General features: G+C 32.7%; 4 protein-coding genes and 1 long non-coding RNA gene across 6 annotated transcripts in view; all 5 read right to left on the reverse strand.

Moving 5' to 3' along the window:
- LOC108777708 (SURP and G-patch domain-containing protein 1) overlaps positions 1–3,864 on the reverse strand; it is a 7,815-nt gene extending 3,951 nt beyond the window's left edge. For both annotated transcript variants that reach the window (XM_018544663.1, XM_018544662.1), the window contains exons 1-3: positions 3,459–3,864; positions 2,102–3,309; positions 1,740–1,842 (exon numbers count right to left, since the gene is read on the reverse strand). In XM_018544663.1, the coding sequence (XP_018400165.1) occupies positions 1,740–1,842; positions 2,102–3,309; positions 3,459–3,679 (1,532 nt within the window). In that variant the 5' untranslated portion in view covers positions 3,680–3,864. The remainder of the gene's footprint in view (positions 1–1,739; positions 1,843–2,101; positions 3,310–3,458) is intronic.
- Positions 3,865–5,758: 1,894 nt separating this feature from the next.
- Positions 5,759–6,772, reverse strand: LOC108777697 (uncharacterized). Its single transcript, XR_001940833.1, has 3 exons — positions 6,619–6,772; positions 6,352–6,528; positions 5,759–6,118 (listed from the first exon to the last, which is right to left on the reverse strand). It is a non-coding gene; the product is annotated as an uncharacterized LOC108777697 (long non-coding RNA).
- A 108-nt stretch (positions 6,773–6,880) lies between these two features.
- LOC108777665 (transcription factor Adf-1) lies at positions 6,881–7,567 on the reverse strand. The gene is made up of 2 exons (XM_018544609.1): positions 7,195–7,567; positions 6,881–7,056 (listed from the first exon to the last, which is right to left on the reverse strand). The coding sequence occupies exons 1-2, from the start codon at positions 7,421–7,423 to the stop codon at positions 6,881–6,883; spliced, it is 405 nt and encodes a 134-aa protein (XP_018400111.1). The 5' UTR covers positions 7,424–7,567.
- A 1,806-nt stretch (positions 7,568–9,373) lies between these two features.
- LOC108777687 (zinc finger protein 292) lies at positions 9,374–12,845 on the reverse strand. Its single transcript, XM_018544634.1, has 4 exons — positions 12,582–12,845; positions 12,012–12,112; positions 10,007–10,981; positions 9,374–9,928 (listed from the first exon to the last, which is right to left on the reverse strand). Exons 1-4 carry the CDS (start codon positions 12,681–12,683, stop codon positions 9,799–9,801), a joined length of 1,308 nt encoding a protein of 435 aa, XP_018400136.1. The 5' UTR covers positions 12,684–12,845; the 3' UTR covers positions 9,374–9,798.
- Positions 12,846–15,171: 2,326 nt separating this feature from the next.
- On the reverse strand, positions 15,172–22,689 carry Mks1 (Meckel syndrome, type 1). Its single transcript, XM_018544617.1, has 5 exons — positions 22,509–22,689; positions 19,495–19,794; positions 18,526–18,934; positions 15,746–16,107; positions 15,172–15,577 (listed from the first exon to the last, which is right to left on the reverse strand). The coding sequence occupies exons 1-5, from the start codon at positions 22,583–22,585 to the stop codon at positions 15,172–15,174; spliced, it is 1,554 nt and encodes a 517-aa protein (XP_018400119.1). The 5' UTR covers positions 22,586–22,689.
- Positions 22,690–23,190: the final 501 nt, after the last annotated feature.

Raw genomic sequence — 23,190 nt, forward strand, 5'->3', positions numbered from 1 at the left:
AGAGAGAGAGAGAGAGAGAGAGAGAGAGAGAGAGAGAGAGAGAGAGAGAAGCAGTGGAAAAATATTCTTTGGAGCGACGAAACAAAGATTAATTTGTTCGGATCTGATGGTGCATTAACTGTGAGGAAGCCTCCAAATGCTGCATTCAATCCTAAATTCACCAAAAAGACAATAAAGTTTAGCGGAGGAAATATCATGGTTTAGGAATGCTTCTCCTACAATGGTGTCGGTTCTCTGTACTGGATCAAGGAAATGATGACAAAAGAGATTTATCGTGACATTTTAAATGATATCATGTTACCCTATGCTAAGGGGAATATGCCACTGATATGGACTTTTCAGCAAGATAATGATCCAAAACATTCGTCGAAACTTGTAAAAACGTGGTTTGAAGATAATCAAGTCCCTGTGATGAAATGGCCAGCACAATCTCCTGATTTAAATCCCATCGAAAATTTGTGGCATGAAGTAAAAAAGGCAGTTCCAAAGGAGAAAATTAAAAATAAAACTCAATTATGGGGCAAGAAATCCAGAAAACGTGGCACAACACATCAAAATCAATATGCGAGCGCTTAATAGATTCAATGAACCACCAATGTCAAGCAGTTTTGCGAAATAAGGACTACGCGACTAAATATTAGTCAGAAAGGCAAGATTTAGTTTTCTGTTGTGCAATATATTTCATAGTGCAATTGTGCCTATTATTTTTGCCAATAACTTTTTGTCAAAAATTTTCTAAGATTAAATATTTCATGATTGTATGACTTAGGTGAAAAATTATTAATTTTTTAATAAATGTAAAGCCTCAAAGTATTACCTCTACATATAATAATTGATCTGAATATTTTTTTTCTGTCTTTTCTGCAGATAAAATTACGATTTATCTGCAGTGTACCCATTATTTCTGCCACCACTGTATATATATATATATATATTATATACAAATTAAAATATTCATTTTAGATATAAAAATGTTTTATAAATACATCTAAATGGAATATTTTCTTATTAGTTAGACAATCAGATCTTTTTTTAAATACATTGAAAACAACATAATCAAAACTTGATTTTTAAAAATAAACATGTTTAAAAATAAAAGAATATAACACAAAGTAAACTTTACAGCAAAATGTATACAGAAAAATTTATTTAGGAGATAATTGCATATTTTGCCTCAAGCTTTTTTGTTTATCATATCTTTTGTAACATTCTTAATCCCATATAAATTCTTAATTTCTTTTATGTAAAAAATAATTATATTAGTAAAAATATAACATTTTAAAGTCTACAAGAGAAACAAATATTGTTCTATGTTAAAAAAATTATAGGTTATCAAATATGTATAATGCCATTATTGTAATTGCAAGAAAAAATATGTTCAATGTGAGAATACATTCAATATTAACAATTTTATCAAACAAAAGAATAGTTTGCAGTAGAAAAATATAAGAAACATGTAGATAAATTTCTGTAATCAGTAAATTTTTTTGCGATACAGTTGAAATTTAGGAATGCAAGCACATTTGCAACAATTCACATTAAGCGAACATTTAACAAAATTATACATTCAATTTTTCATGTTACTAAGATGTCAAGAACTATGTGATAGAGATTTGTCAATGTCCTATAATACAAAATAAAATATTATTGTCCTAGATATATTATAAAAGTATTAATTATATTACAAAGGAACAGGGAAATGGAAATACAAAACGAGGACCAGTGAGGACAGTAGTTACCATAATTTAGGATCTTGGGCATTCTTCTCTCGTACTTCTTGTTCTATCTCATCCCCACAGTCAGCCACGATTCGTGCCAGCTGCTCAGCCTCTACTAAACACACTTAGAATCCTTTGTTAGCTACTTTGTATAATAATGTTTCAAATATTTATGATTATACGTATGTGAGTGCGCGCGAGCGCGTGTGTGTACAATATAAAGAATATTTTATTATTTTTTATATCTTATTACAATTGATCTTTCTAGTATCCTACAATACTATTAAAATTGTACAAGAGAAAACAAAGTGTCCAGTGCTTATAGATAACATACAATTATGCGTAACACAAAAAAGACATACTTCTTAACTGTAATATCATACCTTGTTGTTCGGAATTCTGTAGATTAGCCGGTGGTCTTACGGGTGGTGGTATTTGTACGTTAGGAGGGCCCACCGAAATAGGTACCTGATTGGAAAGAGCATAGCCGCTGGATATGAGACCACGCGTTGGTGCTGCATTAGGAATGATATTAGGTGGCGGGATGTTTGGTGGAGGGATGTTCAAATTTGGTGGTGGAACCGAATTGATCGTTGATGGGACAGTATGAACTGGCGGAGGTCCTGACATTATCATAGATGTTATCACATTTGGAGGTGGAACATTAGCTACATTTGGTACCGTTACTACAATGGTTTGTGAGCCTGTAATAGGCATCATGGTCGGTGGCATTTGGGACATTGATGGTAAAATGTTTGGAGGTGGTATGTTAGGTGGAGGAATATTCGGAGGCTGCAAATTAGCATTGCACCCTGGTGGCGGTACATTGCATTGTTGCTGATTCTGTATAATATGCTGTTGTGCGTTTGATGGTGAAGACAAATTGGATATTGGCATAGCTTGAGACATTTGCATATTTGGTGGTGGAACATTTGTATTAGGTGGAATGCTCTGAATAGGAGGGGGAGGTGGAGGACGTATGATATGCGATGGCGCGATTTGCATTCTCACATTATTAGAATGCTCATTTATGTTAGTGTAATTATTGCTAAAATTTTTCGACATCGGTATCCTTTGCATATGTGCAGATGGAATATTTGGTGTCAAGTTCCTTATATTCGGGGGCGGTATATTTGTCATTTGCATCTGCACTGGTTGGGACATGAGGGACGGGATAGAAGAGACATGGTTGTTATTTTGAATTGGGAATTGTTGATTCTGAAATTGTGCGCGTTGTCCATTTTGCGATTGACTGTAGCTATGTCGTATCTCTGGACTAGGTGGTGATCTTCGCCTGGTAGGCGATGGGCTTGACGACGAACTGTGTCTCCTATCTGAACTTCTTCCCCATCGAGTATCGTTCCTTCGGCGATCGCGTCTACTATCCCAATCTCTACTCTTTTCATTGCTGCGCTTTCTTTCCCTATCTTTCTCTCTAACAGCTTCATAATTTCTCTCATCTTTTCTCTTATCTTCTTTATCCTGTTCTTTATCTTGTTTAACAGTTGTTTTATTGGCTATCTTTTTAAATTGATCAAGGAAACTGCCATCATTGGCAAACACATTCATAGTAGGCTTTTCATCATCTTCCCTACAGAGATAAACAATGACTTTTACTTTTGACACTTCCGAGTTATCAATATAAATATAACAAATGCGTAAACTATGTAACATAAATTCGTCCAAAAGATTGAGTTTACACGACGACAACGTGATACAGAAGAGATTTACTTGACTTACTTTGGTGCAGTGCCCTTATTAGTTGTTGTAGTGGAAGCTGACGAGCTAGACTTCTTCATGCATTCCACGGCTTCCTTCGCTTTTTGTTCTTGCAGTTTCGCTTGAATTTCCATCTTCTTCTGTTGGATGATCTGTTCTTGCTTTGACATCTGCGCGAAACGTTCATTTCGCGAAGTTTTTGACACAAACGGATCAGAACCCTTTACTCCACGATACGCCATTTTTGTCAGCAGTTTAGCCACTCGATCTATGAGCGACTCTATAAGATTTTACGGGCGGACGATTGAAAAGGAATCTACGTATCTCAATGTTTTTAACTTAAGTTCGTGCAATGAGACCAATATAAAAGATTCATGTCCGGCCACACGCAATAGAGTTTCATATTTCATCGAGCAATGTCGACATTTCAGCCATATATATTTTACTTCTATAATGCCTGCCAACTGAAACCAAATCGAGATAGCAGTGCTAGTAGAGTAGATATTTCATTGCCAATTGTTGCCAATTATGACCGTTTATATTTGGAATAAAAGTCTATCTATAGTTATATAGTAAATATACCTAACCAATTAAAATACGCGTGCATTATGAAACGAACCAATTGCGTGTTAGGGGCTGCGCAGAATAAAAGGAACAGGGAACAGAGAATAGGGAACAGGAACACCGTAAACGCACAATAGAGGAATAGGGAATAGAGAACAGAGAACAGGGAACTGTAGGGCCATAACTTTACAATTGCGACAAAAAGTTCTGATTTATGGTAATTAGCATTTCGAATCCGTGAAACAAAAAATACATATTTCATATATTATCGTGATTTATCACTTTGTTTGATCAAGATTTTAGCCAACATTTGATTTGCCCACAATAAAAATATACAAATGAAAAAAGCAATTTTGTATACATACTTCGCAATGTAATTATGTATAGGGTTATAAACTTTAGAATTTTACGATAGTTATATCGATAATAATTACTGATTGATATAAAATATTATATATACATATAGATGGCACATGATTTTAAAAATCATTGCATCAAAAAGAAGGTAAATATATATATTTCATGTACTGTAGAATAAAATGTGTTATTTATGAAAATTTATAAATATTGCCTACAAATTGTTGAAACTGTGCAGTAATTCCTATAATTTAATTCTCGTTTGATCAATCATGATCATCTTTATTTCGTGTTCATCTCTCTCTTCTTCGATTTCGATCGGATTCTTATAAATAAGATTTAATAATTCCGCCTTCGCAACTGGAGATGAAAAAATGCTACAACAAAGTACAAGTACATAATCGGCCAAGTTACGATATGCATACAACAAAATTATTTAATCATTAGTAATTTAATATTTAATTTATTAACTATGTTGCAGATCAACAAATTATTATACGTTTAAATCTTTCAAAACTATGCATGATATATTAAACGAGGAAATTGTATTAATATTGGCTACGTCAGTTTTGCAAATTGGATTAATAATGTATTTACGAAATAAGAAAAAAGAGAAACACAAACGATGGAAAAATCGTAGATGGTGGGTTCATCCTATTAATCTTCAACGTGATAAGTTTGGCGATTTTTGCACATTATTTCAAGAGCTAAAAAATGACCCAGAACGTTTTATTCGATATTTGAGAATGTCAAAAGAGATGTTCAATGAGCTGTTGAAAAAAGTGTCGATGTATTTGACCAAAACTAGTCATAGAAAACCATTACTTCCAGAGCAACGTTTAGCTATAACGCTCAGGTATATCACATATTACTTTTGTATATATAATATATATTCTATTGTAACATATATATATATTCTACATATATATAATATATATTATATATATATCACACATATATATATGTATATACATATGTATATATATACATATATATTCTATTGCACACACAAAAATTTGTAACCCTGAGATTAGATCATGATATTCTTATGTATGTATTTTGATATTCTTTTATGTTTTGAAAGCGAATCTGATGTCCAATTGCTCCATCGTGTAATAATTTTTTTATTCACGGAAAACAACTAGATTTCCAGTATTTTAAACTACTAGCTTGCATATTAATTTTACAAGCTTGTATATTATAATCGAAATTATATTCTCTCTTTTATTTCAGCTTGCTTATTAAAAACTAGATCATAAATGAAAATCAAGCTATTTTCCACCGATAAAAAATGTGACATGATGAAGCAATTTAGAATCGAATTTGATATATCAGAGTGCCAAAAAGAATATTAAAGTTTAATCTCCGGATCAAGTATTAAATTTTATTTTGCGTGCCTGTGTGCAATTAATCAGTTTACGAGTTATTCATATGGTCCATTAAAGTTTGCATAATTTTCTTTCGAAGCATTGATTTATTTGGTTCTTCAGCATCTTGTAATTCCTTAAGAATTAAATTTGCTAAAGCATGATCCTTCATTTTGTTTATCTTTAACTCGGTTTGAGAGTTGAACTATTGATATTCATTTTTCCACTAGGTATGTTACATTTAGGAATGCTTGATGTTGATTTTGGTGATGGCGTTGATCTTGAAGATTTATCAATTTGTGGAGAAATTGATAGAGATGGTCTTTGTATTGGCACTATATTGGAATTTGAAATTTGCGTTGTTTCCGATGAATTTAGAGGTGGAACTAAGTTCTATATATAACAAAAACAATTATGAGGTTACATATATTCTTGGTGACAATAAATTAACATTTTAGGCATTTTCTTTTTGAAAAAAATAAGTAAAATAAATTAAGAAACTAATTTCACATTGTTCCTTGAAATTTTAGCTATGTAAAAAAATTTTTTAAAACTTAAAATTTTAAGAAATATTTTTACCAAGAACGTTATACTATAGTATATGTTAAATAAATATCAAAACATACCGAATTTGTTAAATCCAAAAATGGATCTCTGTTGTTAAGAGATGTTGAATTTGGTAATAGCGTTGATTTTGCAGATATATTTCTTGGTGAAGATACTGATGGGGATCTTTGTACCGAATCTGTGGTAAGTATTGGCGATTGTGCTATTTCCGATGAATTCAAAGATGGAATTGAGTTCTATCATATATAAGTACAATCAAAACAATTAATACAAGCACAACATTATGAAACTAGTACAGAAATAAATACTGAATTGTCAAAACATACTGAATTTGTCAAAAGTGGAGTTCTATTCCTATTATCTAACGTAGGTATACATGACTCAGAACTGACAGATTGAGTAATCAGATCATTATTAATACATGAAATGTATGAGATGTTTCCTTGGATTTTTCAGTAGTCATAGATTTTTTTAAACTAGTAAATGTCCTAAAAATACAGTACCTATTAAAAATACAGTTCATATCAATTAAAAAAAAAATTTTTAATAAATAAAAAAGAACTAATGCTGAGTATATAAAATAATTGATTAAAATCCTACACACCTTCTCTTATACATATGACTATCCAAGAAATTCATAGAGAATAAATACCAAGGCATTCGATTAACAGCTTTTGATCCGCTTCTACTTTCCAATTCTTGTTTCTGCCGTTCTTTGGCATAATATTGGCGCAATCGTTGCCACCTAGCTTGACAAACACTTACTGAAAAAGTTAATGTTTGTTATTTTTTGGTTACATTTAGCCAGAAGTAAAAAAGTTATTTTATATATACATATATGTATATGTATGCATATATATATATATTTTAAGTTTTTAGTTATTAAAATTAGATATTTTTACCAGACTGATTCAGAATCGAGGAAATTTCTTCCCAAGAGGTTTCTTTTTTTGCAGAATCTTTGAAATCTCTTTTTTGTTTATCCCACAAATGTGGGTATAACCTTACTAAATCAATTAATAATTGATCAGCATCTTTGTTTTCAGTCAAATCACATATTTCATTGTCATTCTGATTTACTGGGTCGTTGAAATATATGTTGTCACTATCATATACGTGATCTGCACACATGTTTTTTAACTTACCAATCCAATAGTGTATAACTGTATATAATACGTTACAATACACACACAATATAAAGTCTAGTTGTTCGCTGAAATTTCGTCATTATTCCTTAACGCTGTTCCTCTATTCCTTCATTCTGCGTTAACGCCATTGTATACTTATTGGACTGTTCCCTATTCCCTGTTCCCTGCTCTCTGTTCCCTGTTCCTTCATTCTGCGCAGCCCCTAGATATTAGGAATGCGGCAAATATGGCATTTTGAATTAGATACATGTCAATATAAAGTAAAAATATTGACTATAAATTTATTCAGATATTTAAAAACTATTTACATTTATTCTGAATAAGAATGGACGTCACATCAAATATATCGAATAACGAATGTACCCTTTTCTAAGAATAAAAATAAATAAAACGATAATAATATTCTTTTTTTTTATTATATGATGCTTACGAACAAAAACCATCTTTAATATTTAATGTGAGGAAGATTCTATTTGCTTATAGTCCTAATTACATATAAAACGATAAATAGAACCAAATACTATACAATCTCAACAATATATATAGCAACTTTTATATAAGACGATTGGTAAATTTTTATGCACTGTAAACTGTAAGATAAATGTTAACGGACATGAACCAATTGTTGGACAAAATGATAAAACATTTCAAATATAAAGCTTTTGATAGTAGATATGTATGATTCTAAATTAATTCGTAATTAAATTTTTATAAGCAATAAATTTATTTAGAGTTATATATATCATTAAAAGCTTAATATTTACAATTTTCTACCACTTTGTTCAAGGAATTGGGTCATATCTACTAACTGTCCACTAACTGGTACATTCACTTTACAACGCTATGCAAGTTTTGACTAGTTAAGCCTTTAAAGAAGAAAAGTTTTGAAAATTAAAAGTATTCGTAAAAATGGAGAATGAGTGAATATGAATAATTGAAAAATATCTAGGCTATTGTCTATCTGATGTTGCGAAAGCTTCGAAGTATTTTTAAATTGGCCAATTAGTAAAAATTGTTTTTTTCAATTGGTCAATCGAAAGCTTCGAAACATTTGTAGCGTCAAATGGACCATACACTTAGGCAATATTTTATTCATAATTTTTTATTCGATATTTTTATATCGAGCAGCAAAAAATATCGAATATTCGATATTATCGAATAGCAGTAAACACCTTTACTTATGAATGCACTAAATATTACAAATGACACTACTAATATTTTAATAATAATTCAATAGCTTTAAACGCAAAAATATAAATATCTCTAAACATAATTTTAACATGATGTAAATTAATAGGTTGTTTTATAGAGCTTATATGCTGGGTTTATATTTTGTCCCTAATATTGCACTTTATTTTTAAACATATAGACATACAAATAAAAATGCTTTATAATATTTATGATATACATATCTTATATAATATATATAACACTATGTATATGTATCTGTGTATATATATATGTATATATACACTGATATAGTAAATATCGACATATATATATTGGTATAGAAGGAATATAAGTTACATAAAAACGACGTAATATAAAATAGTAAAAATCAGTACAGAGAATCAGAAGTTTTATTATTACAAGTGCAAGTCGCTGCAGCAGATTTAGCCTCTTGTAGCGACGAGAAAAATTTATATTCATATAGAATAATATATGCATATTTTTAGACTGAATTCTCTATTTATTCAAGTTGCTAATCATTCCGCCACAACATACATCAAGCTGTTGGATAAATTTCCTTAAACACTGACAATACAATTTACTGATCAATGTCAGAGTATCCTACAAAGCCTGTATCACTTATAGCTACTAGAAGTTTATCGATCATAGTTAACAGTATTCAATTACAGATCAAACACATAAGCTTAAAGCGCTTTAAATCGCATAAAATTGATTATATAATAATCTCTGTAAAATACTCTGAGTTATCATGACTTCTCGTTATTCCAAACGAAAGATCTTCTCGCGAGATTAGAGTTACTTTCGAAAACTTTTACGAATTCTTTTAACTATTAACGTTATGAGTAATGCCGCCACTTTCAACATGATCATTCGAATTAATATTATGCTTGGCTTTGTGAATTCAGTCTTAAAATTTCTCTACTGGGTAGTAGCGTCCTTTTTTGTAATATCTCAGTAAAATGAATACTACTCCCATTGCCAGTCTTTCCGTTCCTGTCGCTCGGTGGTATTATCGGAGTGAACTTGATCAAAGTGTTTGTACAACATACAACTCTGCCTCGCATGCCAATACTTTGCCTCTGATAATAGATTATTACAATTATTTACGCTATGTGTGCGGGCTGCCCGCAACGAATGTAATATTACGAAAACCGATTTGTAAACGCTTTACTGAAATACTTCATTGTTCTTGGTAGTTTGTACAACCGGCGGTTTGGAATTGGCGTGATTGTCCTGATAATGCTTCCATAGGCCAGTAACGTTGTTTACCTGCGCACCACATCCAGGCATTTTGCATCTAGACATTAAGTACTTGAATGTTAGAAAGGTTAAAACATATTTGTAAAATGTATTATATGCACATCAGTTTACTTACATGAAGAAGCTGACAGTAGATGCCTTTCCTTGCTTTACCTTTGGCATTTGCTTATCATTATTGGAATTAATCGTATTTGTGACTAATTTATGACTGTCTTGATGATGACGATAGTGCGATATGTATTTGTACTTCTTCCCGCAACCATTGATGTCGCATTTATATGTTTCTTGTTTGTACCTAGACATGCGTTGCTTCTTTGGAGTATACTCCTCATCATCCGAACAATTGCTATTTGTTTCTATCGAGCTCTCTTCGATTTTCAAAGAATTTTCACGCTCGAGACCGTTTCGAAAAACTCGTTCCATGTTTCCTAAATCTATTCTATGCTCCTGATTTCGTAAATTTAAATTGCATATTTCCATTTTCATATTTTTTGTAATGGTTATATCGCTATTTATGTAAACCACGTTATTCTTATCCTGTGTGCACTCCACTTGAAGGATTTCTTCGCACTTCGGAGTTCCAGTATCATATTTTCGTAAGAAATTATCTTTCATTATAAGCAGATCTTCACTATTTGAAAACTTGTTAATACCATTCAAAGATTCATTGTTCGAATAGTCTTCGCTGTTCGTAATCTTTTGCTCATGACAAAACTCATTCTTCACCTGAATTTTTGTTTCGTTTCTAATAGAACAGTTATCTTCTTTATTTCCATATTCTTCCTTTATAGTAAAGTTTTCGCTTGGCAGTTTTTCATAACACCCCTCATCAGTCTTTTGCATGACTTCTTCGTCTATTGCATTTTCAGGGCCTTCGAAACAAATTATCTCAGGCTCCATTGGCAGTGTGGGTGGTTGTCTATGACAACTTTCAATATGCTCCTCAAGATTACCGCTAGTAGATTGCAAAGATCCACAACTGGTATATGGACATACAAAGACATTTGTTTCATTGTTATGCCATTCTTGATAATGTCGCCACATGCTACCTGGATCTGACAATTCTTCTCCACAACCTGGCTCACGACAACTATAAAAAATTCACAAAAAAGATATAAATAAAATCTTAAAATAAATTTTTAACTTAATATTACTAGTCAATATTTTATAATATTTTATATATTTTATCAAAATCACTATAATCAATTGCAGAGATATACAGGATATAAATCATTTTAAGTGATACACTGAAATATCTCAAAAAATATTAAAGATACAGGAAAATTTTAAACAAAAGTTTTAAACAATAGGTGCTCAATTACTAGAAGGAAAGAAAGTGATGACTTTGGTTGATCTAGAAAAGATATTCTTAAAGTCAGTTATGTTAAGGTTATTAAAAATTGTATTAATGGAAACTCCAAATTTTCATTTCACGTTCATATAGACATCAAGACCTTTCCAAAACACCATAAAAAATTTTTTTATTTAGTACTTTGCAAGTTATAGGGCTTGAAACCTAATTTTTTATTTCATGTTCATATAGCTAATGTCAAGACCCTTTTTTAAACACTATAATAAAATATTTTTTCATCGAGTATTTTATAAATTGGGGCTGAATGTGATTTCATAATAGCTTATCTAAACATATAGAATTTTTTGTTCTTTTCATTTCTGGAGTTAAAACTAGAGGTTTCTATTTAAAATGACACCAGTTGTAACAATTGCTTAGTGATCAATATTAATGTGGTCAAACAGAGTGCTTCCAGTGTTAACCTGTTAATTTTGAAGCCTTATAACTTGCAAAGTACTAAATAAAAAAATATTTTATTATAATGTTTTAAGAAGGTGTGTGTGTCTTGATGTCATCATATAAACATAAAAGCAAAATTTGGAGTTTCTATATTAAAAATTTTTAGTAATCTTGACCTGACTTTAAAGACATATTTATTAAGTCAACCAAAATCACTTTCTTTCTTTCTAGTAATTGAACAACTTTTTTTTAAAAGCATTTCTCCATATCTTTTATATTTTTTTAGATATTTCAAAGCGTATCATTTAAAATGACTCATAACCTTCTTTGTTATCTATTATAGTGATGCAATAAATTGATTTTTACTTACATAAAACGAATTTTTAAAGCCTCTAGTGCCTCATGTGTCTTATATTCGTCTTGATTAGTGAACACTTTACCGCAACCTCGTTGTTTACAGGTATATACTTCCTATGTATTAAAAATTGATTAAGATTGTAAACCTTATTGAATACATGGAACACATAAAAAATATTTCAATATGAATCCAATCATTAATGATACAAATATCCAAAAAACATATCTATATTGATTATATTTTCATTATTATCTATTCAAATGAAAGAATAATCTCTAAGTGTGTTCAGCATCTAAATTTGGATTAAAATTTGGTTAAATTGACATCTGATAAACTATAGCCCAAACAAATAGCAAGTAAGTTTTGATAAATTCAGATTTAGGCAATATTTTTTTACAACATTAAGAGATTTCTTTCAAAAGACAAGCATAAACTGTCTGCTTATTGAATTAACGTCGAAAATAAAGAAATTTATCGAAACAACGAATTTCGTAATTACACATGCTCCTATTTACTCTTATTTGTTTTGACTTAGGGGTCATTGACCTTAGACGACCAACGACTCTACAACGAAAGCTTCACCTTTTTCGGTGCTATTTCCTCGATGGTACGGTTCCGCGAGACAAATCTGATGACGCTGACTTCCGTGGGCCGGTCGGCGCACGTTTCCGTACCCTGGCCCATCCTGCGGTGACTCGGACAACGGCGAGCAAAGGGAGGACGAGCTCACTCACTCGCTCTATCCGCAAAGCTCACATAACCTCTACCCTCGTGACGATGAGTTTGACAGAAAAAATTACGTATTTGCTGAATAAAACCTACACGAAATCTCGCGGTTTCTCGACAAGGCTGACGCTTGGATATCAGCACTTACCGACCAAACGCGCCCTCGGTTATACCCAGAAATACACACGTCGTCACTTCCAGCTCACATTATCACTCTGTCAATAATAACAATTACTTGTGTTGTCAAGTAAGTCAGAATGCGGCAGAATCTTCTCAACCGTCTCTGCCGCAGAATCGATTTAGTATATTGAGAACCCCTGTTACATGACCTATAGGTACATATGTAACGCATTTACATGCAACCGTCATGCTGGATCCACAATTCATGTACTTGACCGAACCTTGACGTCTTTCGAAGGAACTCCCATATAAAAACGTTTGTATTTCGTACGAAGAGTTTTGAAGTACAATTGAAAAGATTTGTGAGTCGTTCTCTGTTAACTGTAATTATTTATTTTTTGACAATGTATTTAGCCGAAAAAATAAGCTGGAGGCAAATTAAACAAAGTGCTTGTATGGTATCGTTTGTATTTCGTATGAAAAGTTATGAAGTGCCAATTGCTGGATTCACCCTGGGTGCGGTCCACTTGACGCTACAAATGTTTCGAAACTTTCGATTACCCAATCCAGAAGAAATAATTTTACTAACTAACCAATCAAAAAATGCTTTGTAGCATCAAATGGATCGTAGCCACTGCATCCGATATGCATTGTACGACGACTCTGCAACCAATTAGAAAAATTGTATCATCGAAAAGAAGGAAAATCCTGTTTTCTGATTGATTGCAGAGTCGTCGTACGACGAAAATCGGATGCAGTGTGAATCCAGCATTTCCCTTGATTCGTGTTCCGATTGATATCGATTTCACTACGAGTCCATTGGCTAAAAACTGTGAAGATTCAGATAGAGCCTTTGTCAATCTAATTAATTATGGGAGATTTGATGCTAATGGACTGACTATTTTTACAGACGGATTTAGAACGTCCAATAAGGATACTCATTACGCGGGAAGTTCATTTTGGACTCCGAAAGTATGAAAGGCCGCAGCACCCACTTTTGCATGATGCATAAGAGAATCAACAAATCATAATCCTTCTTTTTCTCCCACTTGACAGAAGAGAAGCATTTTGATTGGTTGATTCTCTTATGCGCCATGCAAAAGTGTGTGCTGCGGCCTTAAAACTTAAAGGTATTTTTTCATGGGCGTCAGTTGATGTGTTGACACTCAAAATCGGATAATGGCCGCACTTTTGCATAACGCATAAGAGAATCAACCAATTAAAATGCTTCTCTTCCGTGAAGTGAGAAGAAAAGAAGGATTAAGCGGGGAGCACAGACTTTTGCATAACGCATAAACCATATACATAAAGAATTTGATTGGTCCATTGACTCATGCATAAGAAAATGGGCCAATGAAATTCCTTATGCACATGCTTTATGCGTTATGCAAAAGTGTGTGTTTCTCGCCTTATGGGTAAAATTAAATTAGCATAAACGACGCCGATATTTTGACGTTGAAATGAAGGTTTCGAACGTCATTTAAGCTAAGACTCCATGTATGCGGTGACCAATCAGGCTCATGCCGCATCCGGCAGGAGTCCATGTATTGCACATGTATGTACAAAATCTACAGAGTAAATTTGTCAATTGTGTTACAACAAAGTTAATATTTCATATGAAACGTTTTATGGAATATTGTGAAATCATTATGAACGTCGCAAATATGACATTGTTGTAATGTCTTTAAATTTTATAAACAAAACGTCCCAAATGAAACGTTTCTTGGATAAACATTTTTTTTTTCTAACATCCTAAGTTATCAGAATAACAGCCAAAATGTAACATTTATGGAATGGCGCGTAAATGTTACAGTTGAAATGTTATTTTGAAACGTTCACGAAACATTTCATAAACATTTTTACGTAACATTTGAAATTTGTAGTATTAATTGTTGCTAAAATAAGACATCCCATGCATGTTTTATGTTTAGTGAATTAATTTGTATAAAACATAATCCTAAATATAATAAGGACAAAGAGTCAATCATTTAAAAACGGTTTTAATTTAAATAATTATAATATAAAAATTACATAAACAAAACATACGTTTCAATTCTGATCAGGTCATTTTCAATGTTACAAAAATTAATATCTTTACATTTCCCCTGTTATAACAATTAATAACAATCATTAAAATCTGAATTAATAATTAATTTAGTAGACGTATATAATAAACATATGATTGACTTTCTAATTTTTTAAATGTATATTACAATCTATGCATTATTTTAAACGTATGTATATTATCAAAATGAAATCTTGATAAAACATTGACTAATTTATATGAACCAATCTTTTTAATTATCATTATTAGGATGATTTATCTCTAAGAATTTATTGTTCTTATTCGTATCATACGTTCTTTAGCTGCTTGAAATTGTTCAAGAACATTTTCAACATTATTTATGAGTGTGTCTGTGCTTACTTTATCCGAATCATCTCTTTGATAATTCAAATGTCTCGTGTGTGCTCCACTTTGATGTATTATATTCATATAAATTTTAATATCCCCACTCGGTACAATTTTCAAGTTTGATTTATCTAAAACTCTGTCCTCATGGCTAATTGGAATACCGCAAAATGTTATATCCTCGAGTTCATAAGAACCACCAACAAAAAACCGTCTCAATGTATCGATAATACTTCCTTTCGCACGCCATGTAGGAATTGTAAATTTGTATCTATCAGGTGTCATTGGTATTGGCAGTGCTGCATAACCTTCCATTCGATACCTATATTAATAAACACACAGATCAATATTTTTATATCATAATATTACTGACGAATATATACGTATAGAAAAAATTAAATTTTGATAAGACTAAAAATAATGTGCGTGTGTGCGCGCGCGTGTGTATATATATATTTCGAGAAACAAGGCTTTCTGCGATCGTCATTACCTGGTCCAACTATCCAGAGATGCTACCGAGAATAATAATCGAGGCCAACGTGATGATGCATTGTTACTTAATGATTGAACTTCATTTGATGGATAATACAAGCATATATCAGTGCAATAACTAAAATGTGCCGTTTTATTATCTAAAAGGCTCTTCTGTGTTCTGCCGACCAATCGTTCTTTCTGATTTGTACTCCAATGTTGCGGCAAATCGATGAAATAGGTAACAAACAATCCATCGTAAGAAAAATTACGAGCTGACACAATATCCAAACTTATAACTAGTGCAGATAAATTCGCTGGTGGCAATTGTAATTCCTTGTATAATTCTGTTTCTTTATAAGAAAGTTGCTGTTGTACTTCCTGCAATAAGGAAAATATATTATATTATAAATCAATATTTTTGGTATTAATTACCAATTCATATATTTTTTAATCAATCAATTTAACGAGTTTAATAATCTTGAACTGCGCATAATATTGCAAATTATGTTCTATTTGTAGATTCCTTATTTCTCTCTCTCTCTCTCTCTCTCTCTCTCTCTCTCTCTCTCTCTCTCTCTCTCTCTGTATATATATATGTATATATATATATAAAGTTGCTGTTGATTCTGGGAAAAAAGGTATATATTTTTTCCCGGAAATCACTATGTCTTAATCTCTTAATTGTATTAATCTATGCTTACAATAAAAGACCAATTAAGAGAAATTTTTAACAATAGTTTAAGTAATAATAACAGTTTAAATAAGCGATAAATCCCCAAAAGTTCAGTTTACTTACAAAAAAAATGTTCACATCTATACATATCGTAAAACTACCTCTAATAGCGCATGAAAAATTAATCACTAATCTCTGCGTCTTTGCAGTGAAGCGCAGTGATAAATGGAAGCTACTCATTGCCGTGAGACAGTGTGCGAAAGCACACTATTCTATGTCCGCAGATATATCCCTGCCCCACTGTGCACGTATAAACTGTATATATACACGTATAGACTGATAGCACTACATAGAGCCTCATGGAAGAGAGCGTTCAAAAAGATAGTCGGTGAACTGTAGGATTCAGTTGATCGTAGGAAGTGCGGTGATCAACTCAGCGGACACGTGCGTGCCTATATAAAGAAATACAAACACACGCGCTTATCGTAATTATCATTAATGTATGCCAATTAAATGTAGCGAGAGTTTTGTCTCGCTAACTATTCTATCATGTTTGAAAATACGACGAGGAAGTCGATAGACTGTAAGACTGTTGGGTGTGTCTTGAACGACCGGAAGAGAGAAAGAACATCGGTGAACTGACGGATTTTTCGTGAAGATGCCGTAATCCGCGTCGAGTGTCAAGGACAGTTACAGTGTACATAACGTCGCGGCAATCATGTTCTATCCGCAGCGAGCAATGCGCCAGATCTCGGAAATCTCCTACGTAGGGTACGTATATGCATCCGTTCCTCTTTCTTGATTTTTGCTCCCTTTCTATACATCCGACAATCCATTTTCGATAGCGCGCTCGCATAAACACTTTTCTGCGCAATGGTTCTTCTGATACCGGATAATTATGGGTTCTTGATTATCGTATCGCGACGGATTCCCTGTATTTGTTCGTCGGCAGACAGCGATAGAATTTATTGTCAAAGCGAGTGAATAACTGCATACATCAAATTGCTTCATCGCGCCTCAGCATTGCAATCTGATAAATGGCTCGCCACGTGCTGCGTCGCGTTTGCTTGTACTTGACCAGACATTAGCGCATAACCGCGAGAACTGCTTGTACAAAAAGTAAAAACAACTACGGATTCTCAGACCTTCGAAATAATGTAAATTATTTATTAGTATTAATACACATATTTAATTAATTGTTGTGTAATATTATGCAATCAATATATTATAATTGCAAAGGCTTATGAAAATGTATGTATAATAATTTAAAATAAACTGAAATTTTATTAATTGATCGTTACACATATATTATTACGATAATTCGAAGATTTTTTCATAATGTATAATTTTTTAGTTTTCTTATTAAAATCACACATATTTAAGAAGATAATTAATAAAACGCGTATCTCCAAGATTTCTATGTTACGAAATGATTTTCGACAGCAATAGCGTCATTATTGTAAAGTACTGTAATTACCATATTTGCACCATACATACCTCTTATCTCTTATTATTGCAATTAATTTTTCGCAAAGTAATCATGACCAGCATCATGTTGCATATACATTTAAAATCGATACACAATGTTAAGCAATCGTATTCTCAAAATAACATACCTCATATTTTCGGTCCTCGACTGTTAATATAATTAAATATTACTATAATCTAAAGTCTGATACCGATAAATAAAATTAATAAATATAATTTAAGTGAAAATAAAAAAAATGCGCTTCTAATTTTGTATCTTATTGTTTACCACCCAAGTAATATACGTATTCGAAACATATTTTTTAAATCATAATAACAATTGTCATGAATTATCAATTGAATAATTAATCAACTATTTATCATATAACTATAAATTAAATATAAATCATTATTAAATTCTAAACATTATACAAAAGGAAAAAGAGAGAAAGAGCGAATGAGTCAGAGCGGAAAGAATCATTGGTTATTAATGTAACTGCGGTTACGGGACAAATAAACGGATGTCGTTTGGGAATGCCAAGATTGGTCTTTCCACGAAAAGACCCGTCTTTTTGATCGGTGCGCGCGCGCGGTGACGCGAAAGTTTGGTATGCCGCGATCGTACATTCGCGTGTCGTAAATAGCCGCATACTTACACGCCGCACGTCTTCGAGATGCTCCTGTAATTCCAACGGTGTTCGCTCCTCGGAAATGTGCTCGATCCGATAATTAAACCTGACGCCGTAATCGTTGGTGACGTTGTAGTGCTGCTCGTCGCCGAGCGTGAAATCGGGACTGATCGTCAGCAGTTTACGCACTTTGTCATATGTCACCGTGCAGAGCAGCGTCTCCGAGTCCGTCGATTCGATGGTCGTGGGTTCATCCCTGCGCGACAGATCGGCCATCACATACATGGTGGTACGTTCGGTATAGAGATAATGGTTCGACTGAATCGTAGTGTTTGTGATCCTGTCTTGTATCACATTCTTGTTATATCGCTCTTGGAAAGACTTGCGATTTCGCAAAGCCGGCAACGCAGTCTGATTCTTCACGGACAGATACGATCTGTAAACAGGAATCGAAATATTTAAGATTTGCAGAGAAGTTACGAGAGACAATTAGGAGGAACCAAAACCCACGCGTTCTCCAATGTTTTTCGATATCCCGAATTCGATGTGCAACAAACTTAAAATGTACAAATCTTAGCCTTTTTTAAATCGAACGAAAAAGGTTTCCTGTGTTATACAACAATCTTTTTGTCTTAGAAATGGAAAAAATGAAAGCACGAATCATAGTTTATTCATTATGCCTATTTTTTTCTATTAAAAAAATAAATTTAATTTAAGAAAAGATGTTAATGTGTATTCTTTTAAAATAAAGTGATACGATAAATATAGTATAAAAGTAGACTCATGCAATGCAGTATAATTAATATCGAGATCTATAACGAGGCAATAACACAATTGACTGTTATTTGGATTTAAACTAACTCATGTAAGTAAATTTTATTTTATAAATCAATTGTTATTGCTCATTATAGACCTCGATACCAATTACATTGTGATACGATAAACTTTTGTCAAAACTTTTCGCAACGATATATAACAATTGGATTCGATCCCTGCCTGTAAGGCATCGTCAGGAGGTCGTCATCGGCGTAGTAGGAGTCATTTTCCGTGTACGAATACAAACGTGCACCCTGCAGTTGCTCGTCCCGTATACGCTGGTGGTATTCTCGCTGACATTCGATTAGGCAATTTTTTTCGTCCGCATAGAAGTCGATCTCGAACAGGCTGAACACTTTGTCCTGCCAGCTAAAAATACGATCCTCCTCTTCCAAGAAGTTGGAATCTCTGGTCTCGCCGCCCTCAGATTCCTCGGCCAGCAATTCAGCCAGCGGGGACCTCTCCTGCACGATTCGTACCCTGAAACAGCAAATAACGCCGACTAAATGAAATCTGGTATAATTCGGAAAAGGTAGTTTGTGATTAAATACTTAATCCATTTTCTGATTCTGTGGGAACGTACGTGGTTCAAGATATTCAATCACTGTTTCGTCTTTGCCACATTCTTGTCTATACATATCAGTGATTACGAATTAATCATGAGAGAATCGAGTTTGCAAATAGCTTTACGTAATTCTTACGTGAGGAACTTTTAAAAATTTCTCAGTCTAAAGAAGATAAACACGTGATAGAAAGATATTTCAAATATCTTTTGTTTGTTAAATCATTAAAGAATATTTTCTTTAATGATTTAACAAACAAAATTAACTTTCAATTTCTCGTGCGTTTTTGACTGGATTTTTTACGTTTCAGTAAATAGGACGTATAATATTCGATAATTCGAAAAAAAAGATTTCTACGAGACTTGAAATTTACCATCGTTTATGAGTATGATATCGTAAAAACTTGAGAACATGAAAGAAACTTCTTTAACATTCCTTTGGAAAATCAATTCGTGAAAAACATAGGAATCACATTATCTTGAAACAAAAGATATAATCACTAACGCAAACATAAGTGGCGATACATGAAAAAAAAAGTAACCGACGTACATACACGCGGGCTAGTTACATAACGTTTCGATGTTGGAGGTTTGTATTATCGCATTGAACAAGTACGCTCTCTTCTTCATGTTTGACTCGGAACTTTGGTTAATCTTTACCAGTTGGAAATGCGGAATCTTCTGCAAAGATTAATTCAATGTTCGTCATATGAAGGTAATTATAGTTTTTATAAATATAGTTTTTTTTATGTCCATCTCTCTCTATACAAAGAGAATTAAATTAATCAGTTTTTTTTTTTATAAGAATGTATAAAATTTTATAATCTTTTCATACATTATAATTTATAAAACAGCGTATATGATAAATGAGACACAATAAAAACTTGTTCTTTTAATTACATATTACATAAATCCTCTCGGATGCAGGCCTAATGAATTCATATGATAAACAGGGAATCAATCCATCACAGCCTTTCAGTCTTCGGGAATCTCCCGCTGATTTAGTCATTATCAGATATATGCTATTCATGTTGCAGAAAATTTTACAAGCACAATTGCAGCTTCATTTGTTTATATGACGTTCAATTTCAAATTCTTTCTGCAAATTTTTAAATTAAAGAGTTTCATGAAAGTTTTAATTTGATCAAATTGGAATTACATCTCGCATCTTTATAGGCGCAAAGTAGTCACATAGAATGTTATATGAAAATATTGTTAAAAAATTAAAATAAATTATAATATTTCCAGAGTATGTTGTATATTTTTTAATATTATAAGAGTATTTTATGGATATTATATGTCCACTTAGGTATGTAATATCCCTAGTATCCTTTATTAATATCTCTGAAATATTATTCTGCAGTTATTATATTTATTAATTACTTTTATATTAGCACAATTTGAATTCACAATCGAGTAACGAAAAGATCTGCTTATCAGTCTGTACTACGTTTTGTGCTTAAAATAACGTTTTGGTGTAATTTTAAGTACATAGTTTTACAACTGCGCGCCAAAATCATTTCAGTCTTTAAACATATTTAAACAGTTTTACAAAATTAACGTGAATGTTGTCGTAACACTTTTTAATGCTCGTATAATAGTACAATAACATTAAATAATGTTACTTTTAATAATTATGTAATATTATCACAGGAGAGCATGGACATATAACCATCCATTAATATTTTAAGAATATTATTTAATATTATATAATTTTAGTAAAATATTTTTAAATTAATATTTTAAGAATACGCCTAAAATATTACTTAGTATTAAATAATATTAGGTATACAAATTAAATGCTCGGCCCCTACCTTTCAGCAATATCAGAATTTAAGTTGAACTCCCCCCCTCCTCTGTAGTCATTTTGAAGTGCCATTTTAACTTTAAAATGAGGTACAATACTTGATCTTCTTGTGAACATAATCTGAAAAATCAGTAATAAACACGATATCATTCGAAAAGCAATATTTGAGGCACTGCCTTTTCTTCGAGTTTCAAAAAAAACTTAAAAAAACGCGGCTGAGGCGGAAGAAATGATTTGTTCGGCTTTGGGCGAGAATATTGTATCGTACAGTACGTGTAAAAAAATGATTCCAACTGTTTCGAGAAGGAAATTTCGACCTTGAAGATCGTGCACCAAATAAAGTGGAAGACGTGGAGTTGGAGGAAATTTTTAACGAGAATTTTTGCCAAACGCAATTAAAACTTGCAAGTACTCTTGGAGTAACCCAGCAAGACGTTTCCTAAAAAGCGTAAAACAGCTGGGGAGGTCAAAGTTGATCAAAAAGGGCCGAGAATTAATTTGTACACCTAATATTATGCGCCTATAGGGATACATACGAAAAGACAGGAAATAAAATATAACGCGAAATTAACGTAAGAAGAAACTTTTAGCATATGTAACCGAATTATATTATCTGTCTCAGTTATGCCTGTTTCCGCCAATGCAGATTAATCTCGGTTTAACTCTTACTGTTCATCTTTTTCTAATTTTTAAAATTAGAAAAAGATGAAGAGCAAATTGAACCGAGATTAAAGTTAATCTACATTGGCGGAAATGGGCATTGATGTCACAATTTTAATTTCTGAACGTCACGCATTTAAATACAGAAAAGACACGCGTATATACCTTATTTTCAGATTATGTATTGGCTCATTCACTCTATAACTCGCCGCTATCCTCATTCTCTCTTTCTTATTCGCCATCCTTAAGTCGCCGCGCTACACTCGATAGACTCGTTTTAATTATTGTTACAAAACGGAAACTGCGGAGCGCTGAATAAGCTGAAAGCTAACGGTGGCTGTCAATGATCTCGGGGTGGCTTCTTGTTTGTTGATTCGTAACGTCGCTAGGCAACCTCGCTCGCTACAGCTGGCGAGACCATATACATTATACGTGGAGCATCATCGTCGTGAAATTCGGAGGTGTGTGGTGGTGGTGCGTGGCCTCCGCGGGAAAGAAGAAAATATACTCGTTAATTAACTCGGAAAAATTATCATTGTTTTGACATGAAAAATATATCTCCATTTAGATTCGCATTTACATGAACAATACGTAATCGTGACATGCACATTCCTCATACCATGCGTGTGTAAAGGCTCTCCCTCTTCCGCTCTTTCTTTTAATAGCTTCATTAGCAAAAGTTTCCAATGAGTCAGAGCGGTACGCCACGATGAATACATCGGTAAACGATCGATGCCGCGACTTATCGCGATTATTGGCTGTGTATTTCCTGACGCCCCTGACGGCCGTTCTCCGTATAATAAACGAGCGGAGCGGCGTAACAAAACTGCGACGTGCGTTGCATCGT

The sequence above is a fragment of the Cyphomyrmex costatus genome, unplaced genomic scaffold (assembly GCF_001594065.2).
Source record: "Cyphomyrmex costatus isolate MS0001 unplaced genomic scaffold, Ccosl1.0 scaffold455, whole genome shotgun sequence".
NCBI classification, from domain to species: domain Eukaryota; kingdom Metazoa; phylum Arthropoda; class Insecta; order Hymenoptera; family Formicidae; genus Cyphomyrmex; species Cyphomyrmex costatus.